The sequence below is a fragment of the Onychomys torridus genome, chromosome 1 (genome assembly GCF_903995425.1).
Source record: "Onychomys torridus chromosome 1, mOncTor1.1, whole genome shotgun sequence".
Classification (NCBI taxonomy): domain Eukaryota; kingdom Metazoa; phylum Chordata; class Mammalia; order Rodentia; family Cricetidae; genus Onychomys; species Onychomys torridus.
Window position 1 is genome coordinate 11562147 of NC_050443.1, and position 22079 is coordinate 11584225.

The 22079-nt window shown below is 46.3% G+C and overlaps 1 protein-coding gene across 1 annotated transcript in view; it reads right to left on the reverse strand.

Moving 5' to 3' along the window:
* Positions 1-12555: 12555 nt before the first annotated feature.
* LOC118588219 (zinc finger protein 226-like) overlaps positions 12556-22079 on the reverse strand; it is a 38209-nt gene continuing 28685 nt past the window's right edge. Inside the window, 5 exon segments of the mRNA XM_036194459.1 lie at positions 12556-12880; positions 12882-14023; positions 14194-14520; positions 17197-17323; positions 21930-22064. Coding sequence (XP_036050352.1) covers positions 12815-12880; positions 12882-14023; positions 14194-14520; positions 17197-17323; positions 21930-22064 — 1797 coding nt within the window. The 3' untranslated portion in view covers positions 12556-12814.

Here is a 22079-nt window from a genome sequence, read left to right on the forward strand (position 1 = left end):
ATTTGCAGTCCCCAGCAAGGCAAAGTTTTTTTGTTTTTGTTTTGTTGTTGTTGTTTGTTTGTTTGTTTGTTTACTTTTTCAAACATGCTTACTAATGTGCCTAGCTTTGGATCAGGTAATAGAGTATCATCCATATAATGATAAATTATGGATTGTGGAAACTTGACACGAATTATCTCCAATGGTTTTGCACAGGGTAGGGCTGTTTAACATTCCCTATAGTTCCATTGATGTCTCTTGAATGGTTGGGAATTGTTATAATTACGTATTGTGAAGGCAAAGTTTTCTCTATCATTTTCTTGTAAAGGTATGATAAAGAAACAGTCTTTTAAGTCAATAACTATTATTGGCCATTATTTGGGTAACAGGGAAGGCAAAGGCATCCCAGTCTGTAGAGAGCCCATGGGCTGAATTACTTTATTAATGGCTCTCAGATCTGTCAGCATTCTCCAATTACCAGACCTTTTAATAAAAAAAAAACAAGGGCTGGAGAGATGGCTCAGAGGTGAAGAGCACTGGCTGTTCTTCCAGAGGCCCTAAGTTCAATTCCCAGCAACTACATGGTGGCTCACAACCATCTGTAATGAGATCTGGCACCCTCTTCTGGCCTGAAGGGATACATGCAAGCAGAACACTGTATACATAATAAATAAATCTTTAAAAAATAACAAATACAGGAGCATTCCAAGGGCTGGTAGATTCTTCAATGTGCATTTAACTCTTCTTGAACTAGCTGTTCTAAAGCTTGTAGTTTCTCTTTTGTTAAAGGCCACTGTCCAACCCAGACAGGTTTATTAATTAGCCATTTTAAAGGTAGGGCAGTTGGTACTTCTGAGAGTTCAACAGCAGTTGTACTCTGTGTACAACCTGAATGGTTGGCGGCTGTTTTTTTATAGTATCTTATAATATTATTCCCAGAAACATGAATTGGTCTCTATTCCACTTTTGAGATTGGAAGAATTTTAAACTGGGTATTCCATTGCTCTAACCGATCTTGGCTCCAAAGATTTACTGCTACAATTGCCACATATTGCTTCAGCCTTTCTCTCTGTCCTTCTGGCACTATGCATTCAACCCATCTTGAACTCTGTTTTATCTGAGATAGAGTTTCAATCCCTAGAAATTGGACATCTACCTCTTGAAGATGCCAGTTTGGATTCCATGATTTTGATGTAATTATAGTCACATCCACACCTATGTCTACCAGGCCCTCCAGAACAAGGCCATTAATTTAAATTTTAAGCTTTGGTCTTTGTTCATTTATGGAAGTCTGCCAAAATATTCATAACAGATTCCAGAGAAAGAGTCTTTTTATGTAAGCCTTCATTGCTATCTTTTAAAGCCTGTATCAGTCCCAATAATTACTCATCTTTGTTCTTATTAGTAAACCAGTATTTGAATGCTGAGTGAATTTTTATAGTAAATGCCAAAATGGTACAGGCCAGATACTCCTTAGGAAGGTCGCATATTTCCAGGAAAATGTCATTCATCATACAAGCAAAACAGTTTTTAAATTCTTGTGAAGTAATGTTTTTGGCCATATTATAAGAGTTACTCAAAATTTGTCAGTCAGTTTCAAGGTATAAAATTATTAAGTACTCTCACCCAAAGCAAAACACTGGCTTGCTCATCTTACTGTCCTTTCAATGTTTTGGGGGGCGTAGTAGCACATTTTGTCTAGCAGGTGCCACTGGTGTATCTCTTAGGCAGGTCCTACTGAAGGCTCTGGCTGGCGGCAGCTGCAGGTGGGAGCATGAGGCAGCAGTGTATGGTGTGTGGGGTTGAGTGCGGAAGCAGCACTCTCAGGGAGCCGGCAGAGGATGGTGGAGTGTCTATTTTAATCAGATGAGACTGTGGAAGCCTTGGGCTAGGGTGGGGAGCAGCATGCAGGGAGTGGGGGGAATGCCTCACTCACAGTGGCTTTTCACAAGTCTGGGGGCTAAGCTTGCGGGGGGGGGCACTGAGACTGGACTTAGCTGCTCCCTTTCTTTGGAAATGAACTATGGAGGTCCTTCCCTGGTTATATGGAACTCAGCAGGCAGTGCCAGTGCCCAAAAGCTGGGAAGTAGGAAGGAAGGGAAAAGAAGGGGTAGTACCAGGAGGTTATGGGCTGAATGGGTAAGTGCTTGGTTCCCAGGAGGGGCAGGAATTTTTTAAAAGACAGGGAAGTGCAGTAAGTGTGGAAAGCATGCCACAGCAGCCACAGAGGAGGCTGAGGGTGGAAGCCACCCAGGCCTTTGGAGTTTGCCAAATATTAGTAAAAATATTAAGGCCACTCCATGTAGTTAAAAGGGAGGATTATTTTGTGGGGTAACTTACAAGTAAAGCGATAGGTTACAGGGTCCAGGAGAGGTGAAATGCAGTCCAGTGGTGTTCTCTGGAGAACTCTGCTCAGTCTACATCCAGCATCCAGGATCCAGGAACCAAGAGAGCCAATACATCCACTTCTTGGGTCCTAAGAGCTCCCATCTCAGGCCCGCCTCAGGGGCAGGCCATGGGTAGGTGTGACCATTACCAGAAGCCTCACTGGGGGTAGTGGTTCCAGGTCAAAGCTAGAACAGCTACCTCCTACAGTTGTGGGCTCCCATCATCTTTTTGGAGACTTCAGAGTCATTATGTCAGATCATTTCTTTACTTGGTAATTTTTTCTAGGTAGATCTTCCTTCTTCTTTGAATGCTTATTTGTCCAAAAGTCTTTAAATTCCTCAAAATGGTACTTTTTATTTTTCTGGAATGACAAAAACAAAACCCTGCTCCAACCCTAACCTTGGAGAGGTTCCCTTTTGGCAAATTGTATCTGATCAAATGAAAAGCATTTGTTATTTTTATAAATTAATTTAGATTGAGTCGTCAGACTGTTTGATGAACTATCACCTCTTCTAATCAAGAGGTCTCTCTTGTTCAAATCTGATCTTTATCAATTTTGATTTATGGTTTCTCCTGAAATTTCTGTTTTATCTTCTAAAGCTGTTCTATCATCCAGAGCAGTATGGTTCTTTACAATAGGCATTAGGTCCTTTAATTTCTCTGGGAAGGAGTTTCCCCCATGACAGGAAGTGACAAAGGAGCCTGTTAGAAGCCTCCCACAAGGCATTCCCTGACCACAAAGGGTTACCCTGTCCTGTTGATCTGCATTCATTGGTCCAAAGTCTGTCTTGCCACACTTTCTACATATTTGAGAAGGGAGGGGCCTTTTGTTTCTAGGAATGCCCTGTCGGATCCATTCCTCTATGGGTGCTGATCTTGGCTTTAAAGGCCTAAATACCCTTTTGCATTGTGAATTAGCCATTTATAAAAGCTAAAGATTCAATTAATATTTGTCTAACTTCTGAATTTGGTATCATTCTATTTACAGATAAAATCAATCTTTGTAAAAAACAAGACAAAACAACAAACAAACAACAACAACAACAACAACAACAACAAAACAATGGTTTCTTTGGGGTCCTGAACATCTTTAGTAAATGACTCAGTTTTCTTTCCTACTTCTTCAATTCTGTCTCAAGGATTTAAAGCTGCTGCATGGCATAGAGCCAGGGTGTTGTCATCATATAGACTGTTAATATACAATAGCATAATCACTCTCTCAAAGAAGTTGTTCTTGGGAGATTTCCATACCTCTAGTCCTACTTCATTGTTAAATGATCTTAGTTTCATCTTTGCCCCAGGTTCTCCATTGTAACTGAGGACTAGGCTCCAATACTGCTGTAATCAAGTCTCTCCAGGCTTATGGGACAATTCTGTTACTAGTTGACTATGAATTTAAGATCTGCTTCACAAAAGGTGAATGCATACCATATGAAAAATTTTTTTGAGCTGAGGATCGAACCCAGGGCCTTGCGCTTGCTAGGCAAGCACTCTACCACTAAGCTAAATCCCCAACCCATACCATATGAAATTATTGCTTCCTTAAATCTAACATTTCCATAGTAATCCAGTCAACTCTTACACATCCGTGGGATATCTGTTATTTGGCAGTTCCTATAAGGTGACTGGGTAAATTAAGGTTAGTTGTTTGATAACATTGGGCTGTTCCTCTCTAACTGTATAATGTAATGGTGAGATTGGTTCTTCTTTAAATTCCTCTGTCTGGGTCTGAATATCTCTATGATCCATTTTAATAAGTGTTTCAAAGACCTGTATCTTGGCATTCATATCAACCAACTTTTTTAGAGATAAACCCAGAAATATCAGATTGACAATAAAGATTATCAAAATGATAATTAACATTATGTCAATCCTGGTTAAGTTGAATATTCCTTCATTTAATTGTTCCATTTTTTAAACCATGCATTGCATAATCATACAGAGCCCTCACTCTCTCCATTGAAATAGTATTTCCCACTATTTTTGGTTTTGTTTTGTTTTATTTTGTTTTGTTTTTTGAGACAGAGTTTCTCTGTGTAGTTTTGGTGGCTGTCCTGGATCTTACTCTGTAGACCAAGCTGGCCTCGAACTTAGAGATCCACCTGGCTCTACCTCCCAAGTGCTGAGATTAAAGGAATGCACCACCACCACCACCACCCGGCTATTTTCCTTTTTTTTTTTTTTTTTTTTTAGATTTATTTATTTATTATGTATACCAGAAGAGGGTGCCAGATCTCATTACTGATGGTTGTGAGCCACCATGTGGTTGCTGGGAAATGAACTCAGGACCTCTGGAAGAGCAGTCAGTGCTCTTACTCTGAGCCATCCCTCCAGCCCCTATTTTCCATTTTTAATGTGAGAAAAACTCTCTTTTAACTAATTTCCTGCTTTAAGAATTACCAATTGTCTCACCAAATCTGCTGATGACGGTGAAGATGATGGTGAAGTGTAAGCCTGACTACTGCTGTGCAGAACAGTAGAAGCCCTAGAGGGAGTCAAGGCAGCTTCCCTAGTGTGGCAGCAGCCCAAGGAGGGGGTCCAGGGAAAGCCCACAACCCACTGGGAGAGAGGAAGCCAAAGAGCCAGCCATCTGCAGGGGGATGGGCAGGTGGCAATTCAAAAGGAGCTAACTCTGGCAGTGTTTGAAGCCCTAGTGCCTGTGGAGTTTGCTGTAGAGAGGCTGCAACAGAAAAATCCCAAACTCACCCAGAGGGCTTGAGGAAAGAGGAAAGGAAAACCCAGTCAGCGAGGCAGGGGTTCCAGCAGGTGCCCTGCATGGAGCTCCAGTGTGTGCCAGTGGCTGCAAAGCCAGTGAGTGCCTTTTTTGAGAATTCGTGCCCCAAAAGTTGGACACCAGATAAAGCACAATTCTAATTACTTATTAAATAAAAACCCAGAGTCAGATATTAAGGTGAAAGGTTAATATCTGAGAATAATCAGAGAAACCGAGCAGCCAGCCACCAGAGACTTCTTACCCTCTATAAAATCTCAGACCGAATAGGACATCCTGTCTCTATGAATCCTCAGACTGAACGGGCCAGAGATCCTGTCTCCACCTACCTAGTGATGGGGTCAGAGGTGTGCAGCACCACCAGCTCTGTCTCTCTCTCTCCTTCCTTCCTTTCTTTTTCTTTCTTTCTTTCTTTCTTTCTTTCTTTCTTTCTTTCTTTCCTTTTTTTTGGTTTTTCGAGACAGGGTTTCTCTGTAGCTTTGGATCCTGTCCTGGCCTAGCTCTGTAGACCAGGTTGGCCTTGAACTCACAGAGATCCGCCTGCCTCTGCCTCCCGAGTGCTGGGATTAAAGGTGTGCAGCACCACCGCCCAGCTCTTTTTTTTCTTAAAGATTTATTTATTGTGTACCCAGTGTTCTGCCTGCAGGCCAGAAGAGGGCACCGGATCTCATTATAGATGGTTGTGAGCCACCATGTGGTTGCTGGGATTTGAACTCAGGACCTCTGGAGGAGCAGCCACTCTTAACCTCTGAGCATCTCTGCAGCCCTGCTGTTTCTCTTTTAGACTGGATCAATCTTGTGTAGTTCAGGGTGGCCTTAAACTCCTGATCTTGTTTCCTTTTCCCAAGTGCTAGGATCGAAGGTGTGAGCCACCACTACCTGTCCTCTATGGTTAACTAGTGGCTACCTCTGCCCTCTGATCTTCAGGCAAACTTTGTCAGAACACACACAAAAATATCACACAACAGTTTAGAATTGAACCTCATCTCCCAAACATCTCATCATGTATGTACAAATTTTCTAAAATTCGGATTAAAAGTTCAATGTATGTTGTTACTTCAGGTAGACCTAGGTGCTATGAAAAAAACAGACAAACCAGAGGGCAGAGAGGCGTCTGGGCTTCAGGCAGGCATGAAGCTTATGTGTCAGCAACAGCCCAGACGCACCAAGGTCAAACCACAAAATACATGGGGACTGGGTACCACAGGTGTTCCAACAGTGTGGCCTGCCCAACGCTAAAACTCTTATCCAAAAGTCAAAGGGTGAGACATGATCAGACCTGCTGTTTTGTTTTTAACACAGGGCTTTGGGGACCACAGAGATGGCTCAGTAGTTGAGAGCTGGCACTGCTCTTACAGAGGACCCCAGTTCAGTTCCCAGCCCACACATGGGGCAGGTTTCAGCTGCCTACAACCCCAGTTCCTCGGGGATCTGATGCTTCTGGCCTCTGTGGGCACCTGCATTCACACATACATCATCATCATCATCATCATCATCATAATTTTAAAAGTGGATTATGTAACAATAATTAAAGAGATCATGAATTTGACATGGAGGAGGGACAGGAGAGGAAGTGGAGAGGAGAAAGGAGCATGGTGATGTAGATGCAGCACTCATGTATGTTAAAACTTGGGAGGCATAGACAAGAGTCATGCCTTTATGATCTTTATGAGTTCAAGGCCAAACAGAGCTACATAGCAAGTTCCAGGCAAGCCAAAGCTACAAAGAAAGACCTTGTCTCAAAAAACAATGATGAAGGAGCTGTTAGGATCCTGCCCTCACTCCCGCACATGTGAAGCTCAGGGTCTTGCGTCTTACATCATCAGCGGGCGCTGGCGATTATGTACCCGCCTTAAAAGTCGGATGCAGACCCCCACCCTCTCTCTGTTCCCTCTCTGCTCTGCTCCCTCCTCCCAGGCCTGGCTCTCCTCTTTCTGCCCCCGCTTCCCTCTTAAAGCTCTGGAAACTAGCACTGGGTTCTGTTGTGACCACGACCTTTCCACGTGGTAACCAGCACCGTCACCAGCGCCATTTATCAGCCTTTCATTGGTGCTGTGACTCAAACCGGAAATTCCGCTTACTCCGCATCTGGAGCTGAGTGTTGTCAGAAACTGATACCAGGGACCTGAGACTGCTTTCTCATTTGCCCAGCCACTGGATCCACACACCACACCCGTCAACCAGATTGGTGAGTTTTTCCCCTTTCTGACACCCGCCATTTCCCATGACTGCAGCCTGAGCTATATTCTTCACACTGGATACCCAGGGGGTCCTGGGCTGCATACCACGACAGTCAATCTTGACAAAATACTGGATGCTGTCTGGGCCCCTGGGGGTCCTCTGGTACATAAGCCCCAGCCCTTACCCTTGTCATGACAACGATTTTTGGTAATTTCTGCTGTTATGCCGGTCCACAGACTACCTATCCTCAAGGACGCTTGAAATAGGAGCCTAGGATCCTGTTATTTTAATTTTTTATTTTTCTCTCTCGGCACTGCAGCCATGGGACAGGGGCTTCCTTCCTGTGGTTCCATTCCTCCTCTGACAAATGCCTTAAATATCCCCAGGTACCAGTAAATTTGGCTGTTTCAACCCCGATATTTCACGGGAATTATCTAACTTCTGTCAGTGATTGGGCAAATGAAGAGTTACCTTATCCCCACGCTTACTTACTACCAAACCCTGAACCCTTCTCCTTCTCCATCCCTGATGCTTTCCCTGCCACATGCAACCACTTCTGTCTGACTTCTGCTTTCTGCTCTCCGGTACTGGGTGGGCTTTAACTCACCTTAATGTCTCCCACTTGCTCTCAAGCTGCTGTGAGAAGCACAGGCGGGTCTGAAAGCAGGCTAGAATCCATGAAAATAAGTTTACAGTATTCAGGATGGCTCTATAGCAAGAGACCAGTTTACATGCTACCTCCTGGCGGGTCTTCCAAAAGCTGTCCTCAAGCTAGCAGACATCAAAAAAATTCAAGACACAGAGTAAACAAGGTCTGTCTCTTGTCCCCCAGACCTCCCCAACATAGGACTAAAACTTAAGCATCTGGAGAGCAAGGCTCCTGACCCACAGGCAGAAGTTTCAGCTGGCATTTAAAGTATACCAGGGAGAGATTAAAAAAAAAAAAAAAAAAGCCAGAGAACAAAATTGCCAAGTGCTGGCACACACTGGCACCCAAAAGCCATTGGGTCCCTGTTTTAAGTGCAGGGGGATGGGGGGAGAGGCCACGCAGGCTAGTACGTGCCCTGTCAGGTCATCAACTGAGCCTTGTTCAAAGTGCCACCTAGAAAGACAGCCAGTCAACTGACTGCCCCCAGGCACCGAGTGGCATGGGGACAGACAAAGACCTCCAGCAGCCGACCTAGGCTTGACCACAGGCTTGCTTCCAGGGAACCCAGAATGCAGCAGGGAAGCGATCCATTTCTTTCCTTCTGGACACCAGAGCCACAAACCCGGTCCTGGGAGTGTTGGGGTCTCACCTCTCCTATTGTCGGGGTAGGGAGGACAGCCTTACCCACCTCACCAGACTTAATTGTACTTTCAGAGTAACTTAATGGGAAAAGATTTCCAGCTAAGGTAGGAGCTTTCATTTCATTGCTCTTTCCATGCGCCTCGCTCGAGACCCACCCGCCTGTGCTTCTCCTCCTCATGCACACAGACAGGGCCCTGACCTCTGCCTTGTCCCTAATTCCAAAGATGTAAGTTCTCGTGCACCACAAGCTTCTCCTCCCAGTTCCCTGTTCTAACTCACTATTCAGCTCATGGTTAGAGGATCACCACAGAACTGGAGTCCAGAGATCATCAAATAAGAAACTGCAACAGCTAAAAGGTATTTACACCCCCAGACCCAAAAGTGTCTGGGCTCTGCAAAGACAGACTCTAATATAACCATCTATTACTGTCAAATGCTCTCAACAATTGACCACCTGTGTCTCCTGGATGCTAAACTAGTAAAGGAAACAGGTGCCTTAAACAATCTGTCTCTGATAAAGCTTAACATGCTCTAATCTCTCTGTCTCTCTCATTAACACTAACCAATACAAGCAGAATACTAAATACCACAAATGGTCACTAATATTTTCATGGCTGCTTCTTAACATGTTCAAAATTTTTCCCAAGCTCCAGAAACCAGCTTAAATCCGTCTGGACAGGTTGGATCTACTTCAGGCATTTCCTGTCTCACCAGCATCCTGTCAGACACAAAAGCAGCCAGAATGCCAAGCCAAGAGGGATGGACAGCTCCAGAGCAGCAGAACAGCCCATCATTCCAGGATGCCTGTCTACCTCAGAAGGCCCCCCTCCCTAGCTGTCCCCCAAGAGCCAACCAACACCCACCAAGTCAGCTGTAAGCAGTCTTTCCAGGAGAAATGACGCCCCTACACCTATTCACTTGCTTTTTTTTTTTTTTTAAATAATAAACAAGAAATCCGGGATGTAAGGATCCTGCCCTCACTCCCGCACATATGCAGCTCAGGGTCTTGTGTCTTACATCATCAGCAGATGTTGGCGATTACGTACCTGCCTTAAAAAGCCGGATGCAGACCCCCACCCTCTCTCTCTCTCTCTCTGTTCCCTCTCTGCTCTCTGTTCCCTGCTCTGCTCTGCTCCTTCCTCCCAGGCCTGGCTCTCCTCTCTTTCTCCCTCCTAATAAAAACTGAAAACTAGCACTGGGTTCTATCATGACCATGACCTTTCTCCATGCAGTAATGATCACCACCACCAGCAACCATTCATCCTATCAAAAGCAGCATCAAAAAATTAAGCAGTAGGTGCTGGACAAATGACTCAGTGGTTAAGTGCACTTACGATTCACAGAGGTGCCAGGGTTGGTCTACTCAACCACCTGCCACTCTGGTTCCAGGGAATTTGATGCCCTCTTCTGGCGTCCATGGGCACTGCATGCATGTGGCACACACACACACACACATATAAATTAAAAATACGTCATTTTTTTATGACAGGCTTCACTGTAGCTTAGGCTAGCTCTGAACTTCGATTGTCCTATCTTAGCATCCTGAACACTGAAAATAAAGCTATGTGTCACCAACCCTGCCCTGTGGTGTTTGTGGCTGTCAGCCAGGCTTCAGAACCAAAGGATCAGACTGAGTACCTTCAACAACAGAAATCACTGCCTCATGTTCTGGAGGACAGAGATGTTAGAGGGGTTCCTGCAGCTGGTCTGATTCTGGAGTGTCACCACTTAACTTGGATCAGCTTTTTGTGACTTGCTACCTTTGTCTCCCACACCTTCTGTTTGAAGTGCGTAAATCTTATCTGAGAGTTTCCTAAAGGTTCAAAGCCTATGCAAACTTGGTTGTGGGAAGACTGGGAAAGTCAGCTGTCTCTGAACTGAAAATTCACATTGGCATTGTCTCTTTGGGGAGTTTAGATAAGAGATTTTGGTATCGGAATTGACTCGCTAAAGCTGTGAATTATATAAAAATAAAAAGGCCCTTTGCAAATTGATAGTGAGTAGCTGCCATAGGCTACAGGCTGATTCCCTTGCAGTTGGGAAGCCTAAAAAATCATCCTTACAGTGCCTGGTGTCTTCTTTCCACAGACCTGAGTAAACCCTACCTGATACAACAGGGAGGTTCAGAATAAAAGTGAGTAAAGCCCTTCCCACACGCCTCACACGTACATAGAATTGGGACACGCTATATTATGCCAGTTGGGACAATTGGTGACATTTAAATAGGCTGTTTAGGTTGTATAGTGTTGTGCATCAACATCAGACTTGATTGAACATTACACTACAACTGCTTAAGGAAAACACATTTAGAATCTGACATAAGAGTTGACACATTTGAAAAGGTGTATATGTAGGTGTCAGTACTGAGTAGGCACAAATACACATATTTGGAGAGAATTATTAACTCAATAATTTAACAACTGATGAGTCTAGGTTTAAGGGTATAAAACTATATAATTTTTATAGTTTTTCTAAAAGTTAATGTACATATATGATTAAAATCTCACTAGATACCTAATAAGCTTATATATCTGTATCTTTAAAAATGATTTATCTATAGATCGAGCATGCACATGTATGTGCATGTGTGTCTGTGTCTGTGTGTGCATGTGTGCTTAAGGCCAGAAGCATTGGAACCTCTAGAGCTGGAGTTACAGTTGGTTGTGAGTCACCAGATGTGGGTACAGGTAACAAAACTCGGGTTCTCTGAAAGAGGAACACATACTCTTAAGTGCTGAGCTGTCTTTCCAGCCCCACATCTGTAGTGTGTGTGTGTGTGTGTGTGTGTGTGTGTGTGTGTGTGTTGTATATAATGTGTTTGCATACATGAGGTATGTATGCCCATGTGCATGTGTTTGGAGGCCAGAGGATGATTTAGGTGTCTTGCTCTGTCATACTTCCTGTTGCCTAGAGACATGGTCTCTCCTAGGCTGTCAGCAAGTCCCAACAATTTTCCTCTCTCCACTTCCCACAACACTGGGATCACAGACCTCCACATGGCCATACCCAGCTTTTTTCATGGATACTGGGGATTCAAACTCAGATTCCCACGTTTGTCCAGCAAGCTTTGTTACCCACTGAGCCATCTTTTCCAGCCTCATTTACTTCTCTAAAAACATACATCTAACTTGCACATTTTATGGTTTTCCAGGTTAATATATTCCAAGCAACTTTCAGTGGCTGTAGCTCTTGATGCTTGCAGAGTACCACTTGATGCTTGCAGAGTACCACTTGATGCTTGCAGAGTACCACTTGATGCTTGCAGAGTACCAGTGGACTGCAAAGTAGAAAGTTCTTTGGCAAGGCAACCGATTATAAAATGATGATGTAATGAACAACTTCTTACATACAGTCATAGCTGACACCAATCTACCTTTGATGACCAGAGATGCATTGTAGGTACAGCCTCTTTCATTGCAGCCCTCCACACTGCATGACAAAAGACACAGGACAAGCCCTTGGCTACAGGGAAGTGCCCACTGTTAAGTATAGAGAGCTAAGTCAGCATTTGGCAAGTACCGGGTCACCCGGTAGCTTTGGCAGTCCACTGAAAGATGATTGCTGATATTCATAGTCTTGCCAAGAGGGCCACTGCCTGTATTTCTTCCTTCCTAATGAGTTCTAGGTGTTACTCTGGAATATCATGGTTTTAAAGGTGTTGCTGCAGGATGTCTTTCTGTATGTATGCTGTGAATGTGTGTTGCGATGATTGGTTAATAAAGAAGCTGCTCTGGCCTATGGAGAGTCAGGTTATAGCCAGACAGGAAATCCAAGAGAGACAGACAGGAAGAAGAAAAGCAGAGGCGGAAGAGATGCCTAGCTGCTACCCAAGGAGAAGCAAGATGCTAGCAGACTGTTAATGCCACAGTCACGAGGCAAAACAGATTAATAGAAATGGGTTAAGATGAAAGTGCTAGCCAGCAAGAAGCCTTCCATAGGCCAGTTTGTAAATAATATTAAGCCTCTGAGTGAGTATTTTGTAAGTGGCTGAGGGACCATGGGGCTGGGTAGGACTGGAGAAACCTTCCAGCTACAAGGTGTGTTAGATCTTGACTTGAGAGAAGCCTGTTCCCACATGAAATGGTTTTATAGGGCTGAGCACTGGGATAGACTCTTGGAAAACTTGAAGATGGACATTTCCATGTATCATGCTTTGGCGCCAAGGCTGGCCCCAAACCTATCATCTTCCAGTCTTGGCCTTCTGAACGCTGGGTTTACCAGCATCTGCCACCACACCCACTCCGCTACTTTCTTTGGGTATGGATTTTCTTATGGTATTGAAGGCGGGAAGCATACTCGAAGCCTTTTCCCACATATATCACATTTGTATGGTTTTTCTCCAGTGTGAACACTCCGGTGAACTTGAAGACGTGAGCGCTGACTGAAGCCCTTCCCACACTCCTCACACTTAAAGAGCTTCTCCTTTATATGAATCCGCAGATGGACTCGAAGGTTGGAGGGGAGACTGAAGGCCTTGCCACACTCCTCACATTTGTGAGGTTTCTCTCCCGTGTGGACCCTCTGATGGTGGCGAAGGTCCAGGCTCCTGCCAAAGCATTTCCCACACTCCTGACATCTGTAAGGTTTCTCTCCAGTGTGGCCTCTCTGATGGTAGACAAACTGGGAACTGTACCTAAAACTCTTTCCACACACATCACACTTGTATGGCTTCTCCCCAGTGTGGACTCTCTGATGGGAATGGAGGCCAAAAGCCTGCTTGAAGCCTTTCCCACAGCTATCACACTTGTATGGCTTCTCCCCAGTGTGGACCCGCTGACGTACCCGGTGATCAACGGGCTGACCCAAGTTCTTGTCACGCTCTCCACACTCGGATGGCTTCTCCCCAGTGTGGACTCTCTGGTGAGCTCGAAACCTCGAGGACTGACTGTAGCCCTTCCTACATGTTTCACATTTGAACTGCTTCTCTCCGATATGGATCTTCTGATGGGCTTGAAGGCTGGAAGCCTGCCTGCAGCCTGCCCCGCAATCCTTACACGGACAGGGCTTCTCTCCTGTGTGAACTCGTAAATGGATGTGGGGGTCTGTATTTCGGGTAAACCCTTTCCCGCATGCCTTGCATTCATACGGTTTCTCTCCAGTGCGGACTCTCGGATGGCATGTGTACGGCTCTTCATCAGTGTGCACCCTCTCATGGCACTGGAAATCTGAGCTCTGACTAAAGCATTTGCCACACTCCTCACATTTATGAGGCCTCTCTCCGGTGTGAGTTCTGTTGCGAAGGATAAGACCCTGGCTGCCGCTGAACCTCTTCCCACAGCTGTCACATCTGTGCGGCTTGCCGTCTGTGGGACCAGTCTGAGAACGAGAGGGGCTCTTGTTGAAGTGATCACTAGGTGGCTGGTGTTTCTCTAGTTCCTCTCCTGGGCGTGAGCGCTGACTGCCGCAGCGCTCTGCTGGGTGGACAGTCTGCTGAAGGGGAAGCCCCAGCCACACTCACTCTGCAGGTATGGTTTCCCTCCTAAGCACAGTCCCTGATTAACACCATCATTAGTTCGTCTGTGGCACTCATCAGCACAGCTGTAGGGTTTCTGGTCTTTGTTGGTTTTAAGCTGCTCACAAAGCGAAGACTTCCTCATCAAATCTGTACACACACACAAGTCACGCTTCACACAGACCGGCTCATTCCCACGCTGGTTCTGAGCACCCTGCAGGTGCCGATGTTGGCAATAATGCTGAGTTCCTGCGATTGAGAAGTCTTCTTGTTCCAGGCACCCGCAGCTCTCTCCCTTGTGACTCTTTGTGCTGCTGCCACCGTCAGAACCCTGAGTGGAACGGTGTTGCAGGAGTGGAGGATGCTTCCTCTGGAGATACCCAGTCCATTTCTGTGCAGCCTGTTTCCAGATGTGCCAGCAAGACAGCTCTGCCTGGGGAAGATGCTTCAGTGCGGTGAGTCTCCCAAGAGTCGCCGACTCATGTGGACTGCCGCCGTCTGTAAGAGAGCAGTTGGGAGAGATGAGGAGAGGGTATGGGAGGACCCTGTACCAAGGGCGCGGGAGAGACCGACTCGAGCCAGGGCCAAGGTCATCTTGTCCTAACTATGTAACTTGTCATTTCCTCATGTTTTCACCGTGGTAGAAGCAAGAATGGGCCCGAAGTCTCCCGAGTGTACGCTGTGGCCCATTTACAGACAAATGCCAGATGACTTGAGCGCTACGAGGGCTGCAGAGACGGACTGGGGGTTAAGAGCACTTGCTCATCTTCCGGAGGAGCCGAGTTCAAGTCCAGCACCCACACTACGGGACTTACAACTCTCTGTAACTCCAGCTTCAGGGACGCTAGCTCCAGGGGCACCCACATCCGCGTGGCATAAAAACACAAACACTTTCTGAAACTGAAAACTGAAAAAGGAAACACGAGCACCGTGGGCGTGAAGACTGTCCTTGCATTACACCACACAATGACGTGAATAAAAGCGTATTCACCCTTCATCCTCAGCACTTATGCAAGTGGATCCTACCCAAATCTCAGTCAGAAAAGCTTCCAACTTTGTTAGGCCAGTGGGCAGGAGTAACAGTGTAGATGTACTGCAGACCAGACCTGAGAGCCCAGCAGCATGGGTTCTCACCAGGGTACCTACTTCTCTGGACTTCTGTTTCCTTTAGCCAAAGGCTTTCTTCTGCTTCCAGAAGGGATACCATATCTGCTTTGAGGGGAAGGCACCCTAAGACAAGACACATCTATTAAAGGTGAACACACAATTAAAGCACATTTCTGTCTAAATTACACAATCCTCAGCACCTGTGAGGTGAAGTTTAGAAATGTTTTTATCACAAATTGTGCTGAGAAATAAAGGGCTGGGCAGACAGCTCAGTGGCCAATAGCGCTTGTAGTCATGACCACAAGGACTGAGATTGGATCCTAGCACCATGGGAACAAGTCAGGCATGGTCTGACTGCACACACTAACTCTGGTGCTTTGCGGGTAGATAGGAGGACCACTGGGGCTTGCCAGCTGCCAGCCACAGGTTTGGGAAGGGACTGGGCCTCAAAGAAATAAGGCAGAAAGTGGTAATGGAGGATGCCTGATGACCTCCATGTGCACAGAGCACACACAGGCACTCATACACACAATGATTTGAAAAGAAGTTTCAAAAGTAAGTTAAAAGAAATCAAGGCCATGGCTATGTATGTATAACAGATTCTGTTTCATCACATTGTAACTGCCTCTCACATCCCTCACCGGAAACCACCAGGCTTCGCTGCAGCAGGTCCTCCAAACCTGATTTTGACATCCTATCATCATCTATTCTATGGCAAAGAAAACACTACGCGGGGCAGTGGTGGCGTACACCTTTAATCCTAGCACTCAGGAGGCAGAGGCCAGCCTGGTCGACAGAGCGAGTTTCCGGACAGCCAGGGCTACACAGATAAATCCTGACTCTGCGGAGAAAGAGAAAATACTACTATACTGTACCATGTTTGTTCTTTACCTATTAATAGTTCACGATGTAATTAGAAAACAAAGCACTGGGCTGGGGTGTGGCTCAGTGGTAGAGCCCCTGCCTAGAGTCCCCCAGTGAGGAGCTGGGGTGGGGCTCAGTGGTAGAACCCCTGCCTAGAGTCCCCCAGTGAGGAGCTGGGGTGTGGCTCAGTGGTAGAGGCCCTGCCTAGAGTCCCCCAGTGAGGGGCTGGGGTGTGGCTCAGTGGTGGAGCCCTTGCCTAGAATCCCCCAGTGAGGGGCTGGGGGTGTGACTCAGTGGTAGAGCCCCTGCCTAGAATCCCCCAGTGAGGGGCTGGGGGTGTGGCTCAATGGTAGAGCCCCTGCCTAGAATCCCCCAGTGAGGGGCTAGGGTGTGGCTCAGTGGTAGAGCCCCTGCCTAGAATCCCCAGTGAGGGGCTGGGGTGTGGCTCAATGGTAGAGCCCCTGCCTAGAATCCCCCAGTGAGGGGCTGGGGTGTGGCTCAGTAGTAGAGTCCCTGTCTAGAATCCCCCAGTGAGGAGCTGGGGTGTGGCTCAGTGGTAGAGCCCTTGCCTAGAATCCCCCAGTGAGGGGCTGGGGGTGTGGCTCAGTGGAGGAGCACCTGCCTGGAATCCCCCAGTGAGGGGCTGGGGTGTGGCTCAATGGTAGAGCCCCTGCCTAGAATCCCCCAGTGAGGGGCTGGGGTGTGGCTCAGTGGTAGAGCCCCTGCCTAGAATCCCCCAGGAGCAGGGGATGTCAATCAGTGGGACTGCTCTTGTCTAGAATCCACCAGAAAGCTGGGAGTGTGGCTCAGCAGCAGACTCCTGTCTAATTATACACAAGGCCCTGGATAATTGAAAGCACTGAAGTTAAACTGTACATTTGTGGTTCATATGAAACAGGGTTTCTCCCTGGCAGCATATGGACACTCTGGATGGTAGATCATCCTGCTGTGGGACCTAGCTGTCCCTGGCTACTAACTACTGAATGTTTAGTAGCACCCATCTCTGAGAAATTCGTCCAGACATGGCCAAATGTTCTCAATAGAAAAATCACCCCTACGTAAGCATCAATGGTTTAAAGAGATTTTGCCTGAGCAGAAACGTCAGCAAAATCCCTGTTGTCCCAGGGAATTCTTTCAAATGGTCCAGAACCTTGAACATCTGAGAACAGAGAGTCTCCGGTGTCACAGGACACTTATCCTCACCCACAGCAACCAGGTTCTTGAAGTTCTCCAGCATCATGTCTTGGTACAGCTGCCTCTGTGAGAGGTCCAGCAGCCCCAGCTCTTCAGTGGTAAACACCAATGCCACATCCTTGAATGTCACTGCCTCCTGTGACATCGAACACAAGTAACCTCAGTTCAGCTCCCGGGAAGAGGAGCAGCATGGTCACGCGGGTGCTGCAGACTCCAGGGGTCCAAGCAGATGGAGCGCCAATAGTGTTCTGCATTCACACAACCCCCAACAGCATCCCACACTCTGCCTCCCCCGCCCTCCCTCCCTGCCTCCCTCGTGTGTGTGTGTGTGTGTGTGTGTGTGTGTGCGCGCGCGCGCATTTTCTTTCTTTCTCATATAGCCCAGGCTGTACTCAAACTCAGTGTCACAGAAGATATCCCTGAACCTCTGCTCCTCCTGGCTTCACTCCCACAGTGCTAGAACTTGGGCCACGTACACCAGGCCTGGGGTACGCAGTGCTAGAGATCAAACCCAGGGCTTTAGGGATACTAAGCGAGCACTCTATCCAGCCCCAACCCCAGCCCCACAAACAGCTACTTCATAACCAAAATAACAGGTTATTTTTGACAGCAATTTTGTAAATTAGTAACAAATGATAACACAGCCACATGCACACAGCACGCACACACACAGCATACAGACACACACACAGACACACACAGCATACACAGACATACACACACAGCATACACAGCCACACACACAGCACGCACACACACACACCACACATACACAGACACACACACAGACATACACAGACACACAGCATACACAGACACAAACACAGCACGCACACACACACCAGACAGACACACACACAGACATATACACACACTTACACAGAAATACACAGACACACACACACACACACACACACACACACACACACAGAGCACCTAACTCATACTCAAAGATCTGCTGTTTTCTACCAATACCCCACACCCCCTAAAAAGACACAATGGCATAAAAAATTACCGAGAAATGCCTGACGTGAAATGTGGCCATTTTCTCTTGCTCCTTTGGAGGAAGGTCACTGTCCTGAGAAGGCATAACTAAGGAAAGATAAAGAAGCCATGAAACAAATGTCAGAACTGCCATTAGCCCAGGTGAAACACTGTCCCCTACTTCCAGACACATGCCACCACATACAGCTCGGAAATCAGAAGCACACACCGGACTTCAGCTACCAGCAGACCCCTTAGCTCAGCTGGGCGGTGAACCTATACAACCAGCTTCAGAATTCCTACTGTAGAGCTTCAGATTCTGGAAATGGTGGGATGTGAGAGCCAGGAAAACAATATTCAGGCAATGGATGAACGAATGAAAGGAAGGAAGGGAAAAAAGTAGGCTCTGAATGCCTGGTTCAATTTCTAGAAGTAATACTTACTATCCCAGCACAGGGAATGTTAGAAAACCTTTATGCCTCGCTTTTACCATAAGCATAATTTCTGCCTACCTCATAGGGTACCTCAGAGGACTAAATGAGTAGATGGAAAGTTATAAGAATAGGGGATTGAAGTGTCACTCTATTTAGTCATATTAAATAAAAACCCATAGTCAGATATCGAAGGTGAAAGCTGAAAGATCAGAGAAGCAGAGGAGCCACAGTCACTTAGAGACTTACTTCTACAAAATCTCAGGCTGAATTGGGGATCCTGTCTCTATGAATCCTCAGACTGAATGAGGCCAAGATCCTGTCCCCAACCTCCCAAGTGCTGGGATCAAAGGCTTGTACCACTACCACCCCACCACCACCACCACCACCACCACCACCACCACCACCACCACCACCACCCAGCTCTGTTTCTCTTTTAGACTGGTTCAATCTCACGTAGCCCAAGATTCAAGTGTGGCCTTGAACTCCTGGTTTTCCTGCTTCCTCCTCCCAAGTGCTGGGATTAAAGGTGTGAGCCACCATGGCCTGGCCTCTCTAGTTAACTAGTGGAGCGCTTGGCCCTCTGATCTCCAGGCAAGCTTTGTCAGAACACAAACAAAACATCAGAACGGGATAGAGACTTGACTTCGTGACTGCAAAGGATTCGATCTGTAGGCTGGATTCCCAGCACCTACCCAGTAGCTCACGACTGTCTGCAATTCTAGTCCAAGGGGATCCAACACTCTCTGTTGGCCTCTGTGGATACCAGGCACACATGCAGTGTACACATATAGATGCAGAAAAAGCGCTTACACACATACAACAATAGGATAGATAAATCTAAAGTGTGTTTAGAGACTAGGAAATCCCTTTTCTAAGAGAAAAAAAAGGACATATTTTACAACATAAACTACATATGCTAACGCCGTGCTCCTGTGAAAATCACCTTTAATTTCTATAGAGTCTAATTCTGACTGGAAATACCTTAACTAAACATTTTTGCCCCTAAAGTAATACTTTACTGACACTGGTATCTAAAAGGCATCATTTTATTAGCTGAACAAAAATGAAGAAAATAGGTATGAACCTGGAAAAAAGAAGGATTGCAAGAGGTTATGGGGAAACAGCATGCTTCTATTACCTTTGGTGTTTTGTTTTGTTGGAGACAGGGTCTCACTGTCCTGGCTGGCCTAGAACTAGCTATGCAGACCAAGGAGGCCATGAAGTCACAAAGATCCACCTGCTTCTGCCTCCCCAGTGCTGTGATTAAAGGCGTGTTCCATGACATTGGGCCACTAAAAAAAAAAAAAAAAAAAAAAAAATCTCAGGAAATGTAACGACAGAGTATGATTATGGTTCTGATAAAAGTCAGGCCTGCAACCTAAGCCCTTAAGACCCAATTTAAAACAAGCAAGAAAGAGACACTGTCAGGAAGTTGGGGACTTAGCTCAGTGGTAGACCGATTTGCCTCCCAAGCCCAAGGCCTTAGATTCAGACCCCACCAGCAGTTTAAAAAGACATTGTCAAATTTTAGGTATTTTTGTATTCTCTATGTATTTCAGAATGAGAATACATGCTGATTTTAGTTTTATATTTTTGCTAAAAATAACACCACCACCCCCTTTTTCAGGTGTGTGTGATGTGCATGTGTACACATATTTTTGCATTTGTGTATAGTAGGAATCTAATAGAGTCGCTGAATTTAGGGTAAACATTAGAATGTAATAAGCCAGGCAGTGGTGGTGCATGCCCTTTAATCCCAGCACTTGGGAGAGAGAGGCAGGAGGATCTCAGTGAGTTCGAGGCCAGCCTGGTCTACAAAGTGAGTTCCAGGACAGCCAAGACTGTTACACAGAGAAACCCTGTCGGAAAAACAAACAAACCAAACAAAGAAAAAAGTAATAGTTGTTTCTCACTGTATCTAGGGTAATAGCAGAATGTGTAGAGGTGCTAAGACCTTGAAGAAATTATTGTAGAGCACAGTGATTGTTTTCTGTGGTTTATAGAGCTGATTTTCTGAGGGAGTTTCCCGCCTGTTTGCATAGCCTTGGTCATAAGACTATCCAGGCACAGAATTACTGGGTACTGCAAACAGATGCAGGGTGTGGTGATTTCCTTCACAGAACATACAGCACAGATCAAGGGGGGTTGGTATGAGGAACTTGTTGTACCCCACACATAACTTTTGTGTACAATCAATAAAAATATTTCTGAACAGAGGTTTGAGGTTCAGTTCACAGAAACTGTTCCTCCCTGCCAGCAGAGAGTCTAAAATTACCTTCTGGGGTGACCACCCTCCTTCTTGGAACATCCCACACAACACAGAATGCCAGAAATGTCTGTGGGCACCCATGCATGTGGAGGCCTGAGGCTGGAGTCAGGAATCACCCTTCCTTTCCCATCTCATTCGCTCATTGACAGGTAGGGTCTCTCAGTCAAACCCAGAGCTCACTGATTAGGGCAGTCTTGCTAGGCAGTGTGCTCTAGGAATTCCCTCTTGGCCGCCTAAGGCTAAAGCTCACACCTGACGTTTACGTGGGTGTCTGGGGATCCAAACTCCAGTCCTGGATCGCTTTAACCCTGGAGCCACCTCCCTAGCCCGAGATATCGATTTCTATAAGAATGACACAGAAAAAATAAATTCCAAACCAACTGAGGGCAACTAAAAGGTATAAAAAGCTAAGCCATGAAAGGCGGACAAGAAGAAGCAATGCAGGACCTGGGAAGTTAAAAACATATATACATGTACACAGAAAGCGATGTATGTAATATACAAAGGGGAGGTTGTTTTCCTAATCATTCAATTTAAGAAGTGGCTTTGTACTTGAACTCAAGCAATACTAATATAAATGCATAGTAACAAGTAGACTGACCACAGTAAAAAACATAACAACAAAAAAAACCCACCCTGTATTAGGAACAACTAAACGCGGAGTGGAGACTCTTCACCTGTAATCCCAACACTTGGGAGGTGGAGGCAGAAAGACCCTGAGCTACTTAAGACCCTGTCTCAAAAAAAAAAAGAGGGGCTGGAGAGATGCCTCAACCGTTAAGAGCACTCGCAGACCTGAAGGGCAGAGTTCGGCTCCCAGCACCCATGTCCGGCCGCCCACAAGCCCTGAACCCGTGCTCCGGGGATCCACTAGCCTCCTCAGGCACACGTGCTCATTCATTCATTCTTTCTCATTTTCTCGTTCTCTGTCTCTCTGTGTCTCTGTTTAAAAACAGATAAAATGCGATCATGTTCCTGGTGGCCAATTTTCGGGGTCCAGGGACCCCAACGAACTCAAGGAACACCCCAACAAGACAGGGCCCTTGGCGCAGTACCTGGGGCTGACAGCTGTGCCAAGTCCCTGCTTCCTGCTGTCCCCGGGAGGTGAGGGAAAGGGCCGGGCAGTCTCCTAATGCCAGGCTCGCGGGGACCCAGCCACGGCCACCTTCCGACTCCGGCGACAGGAGCGGCTGAGAGGCGGGGAT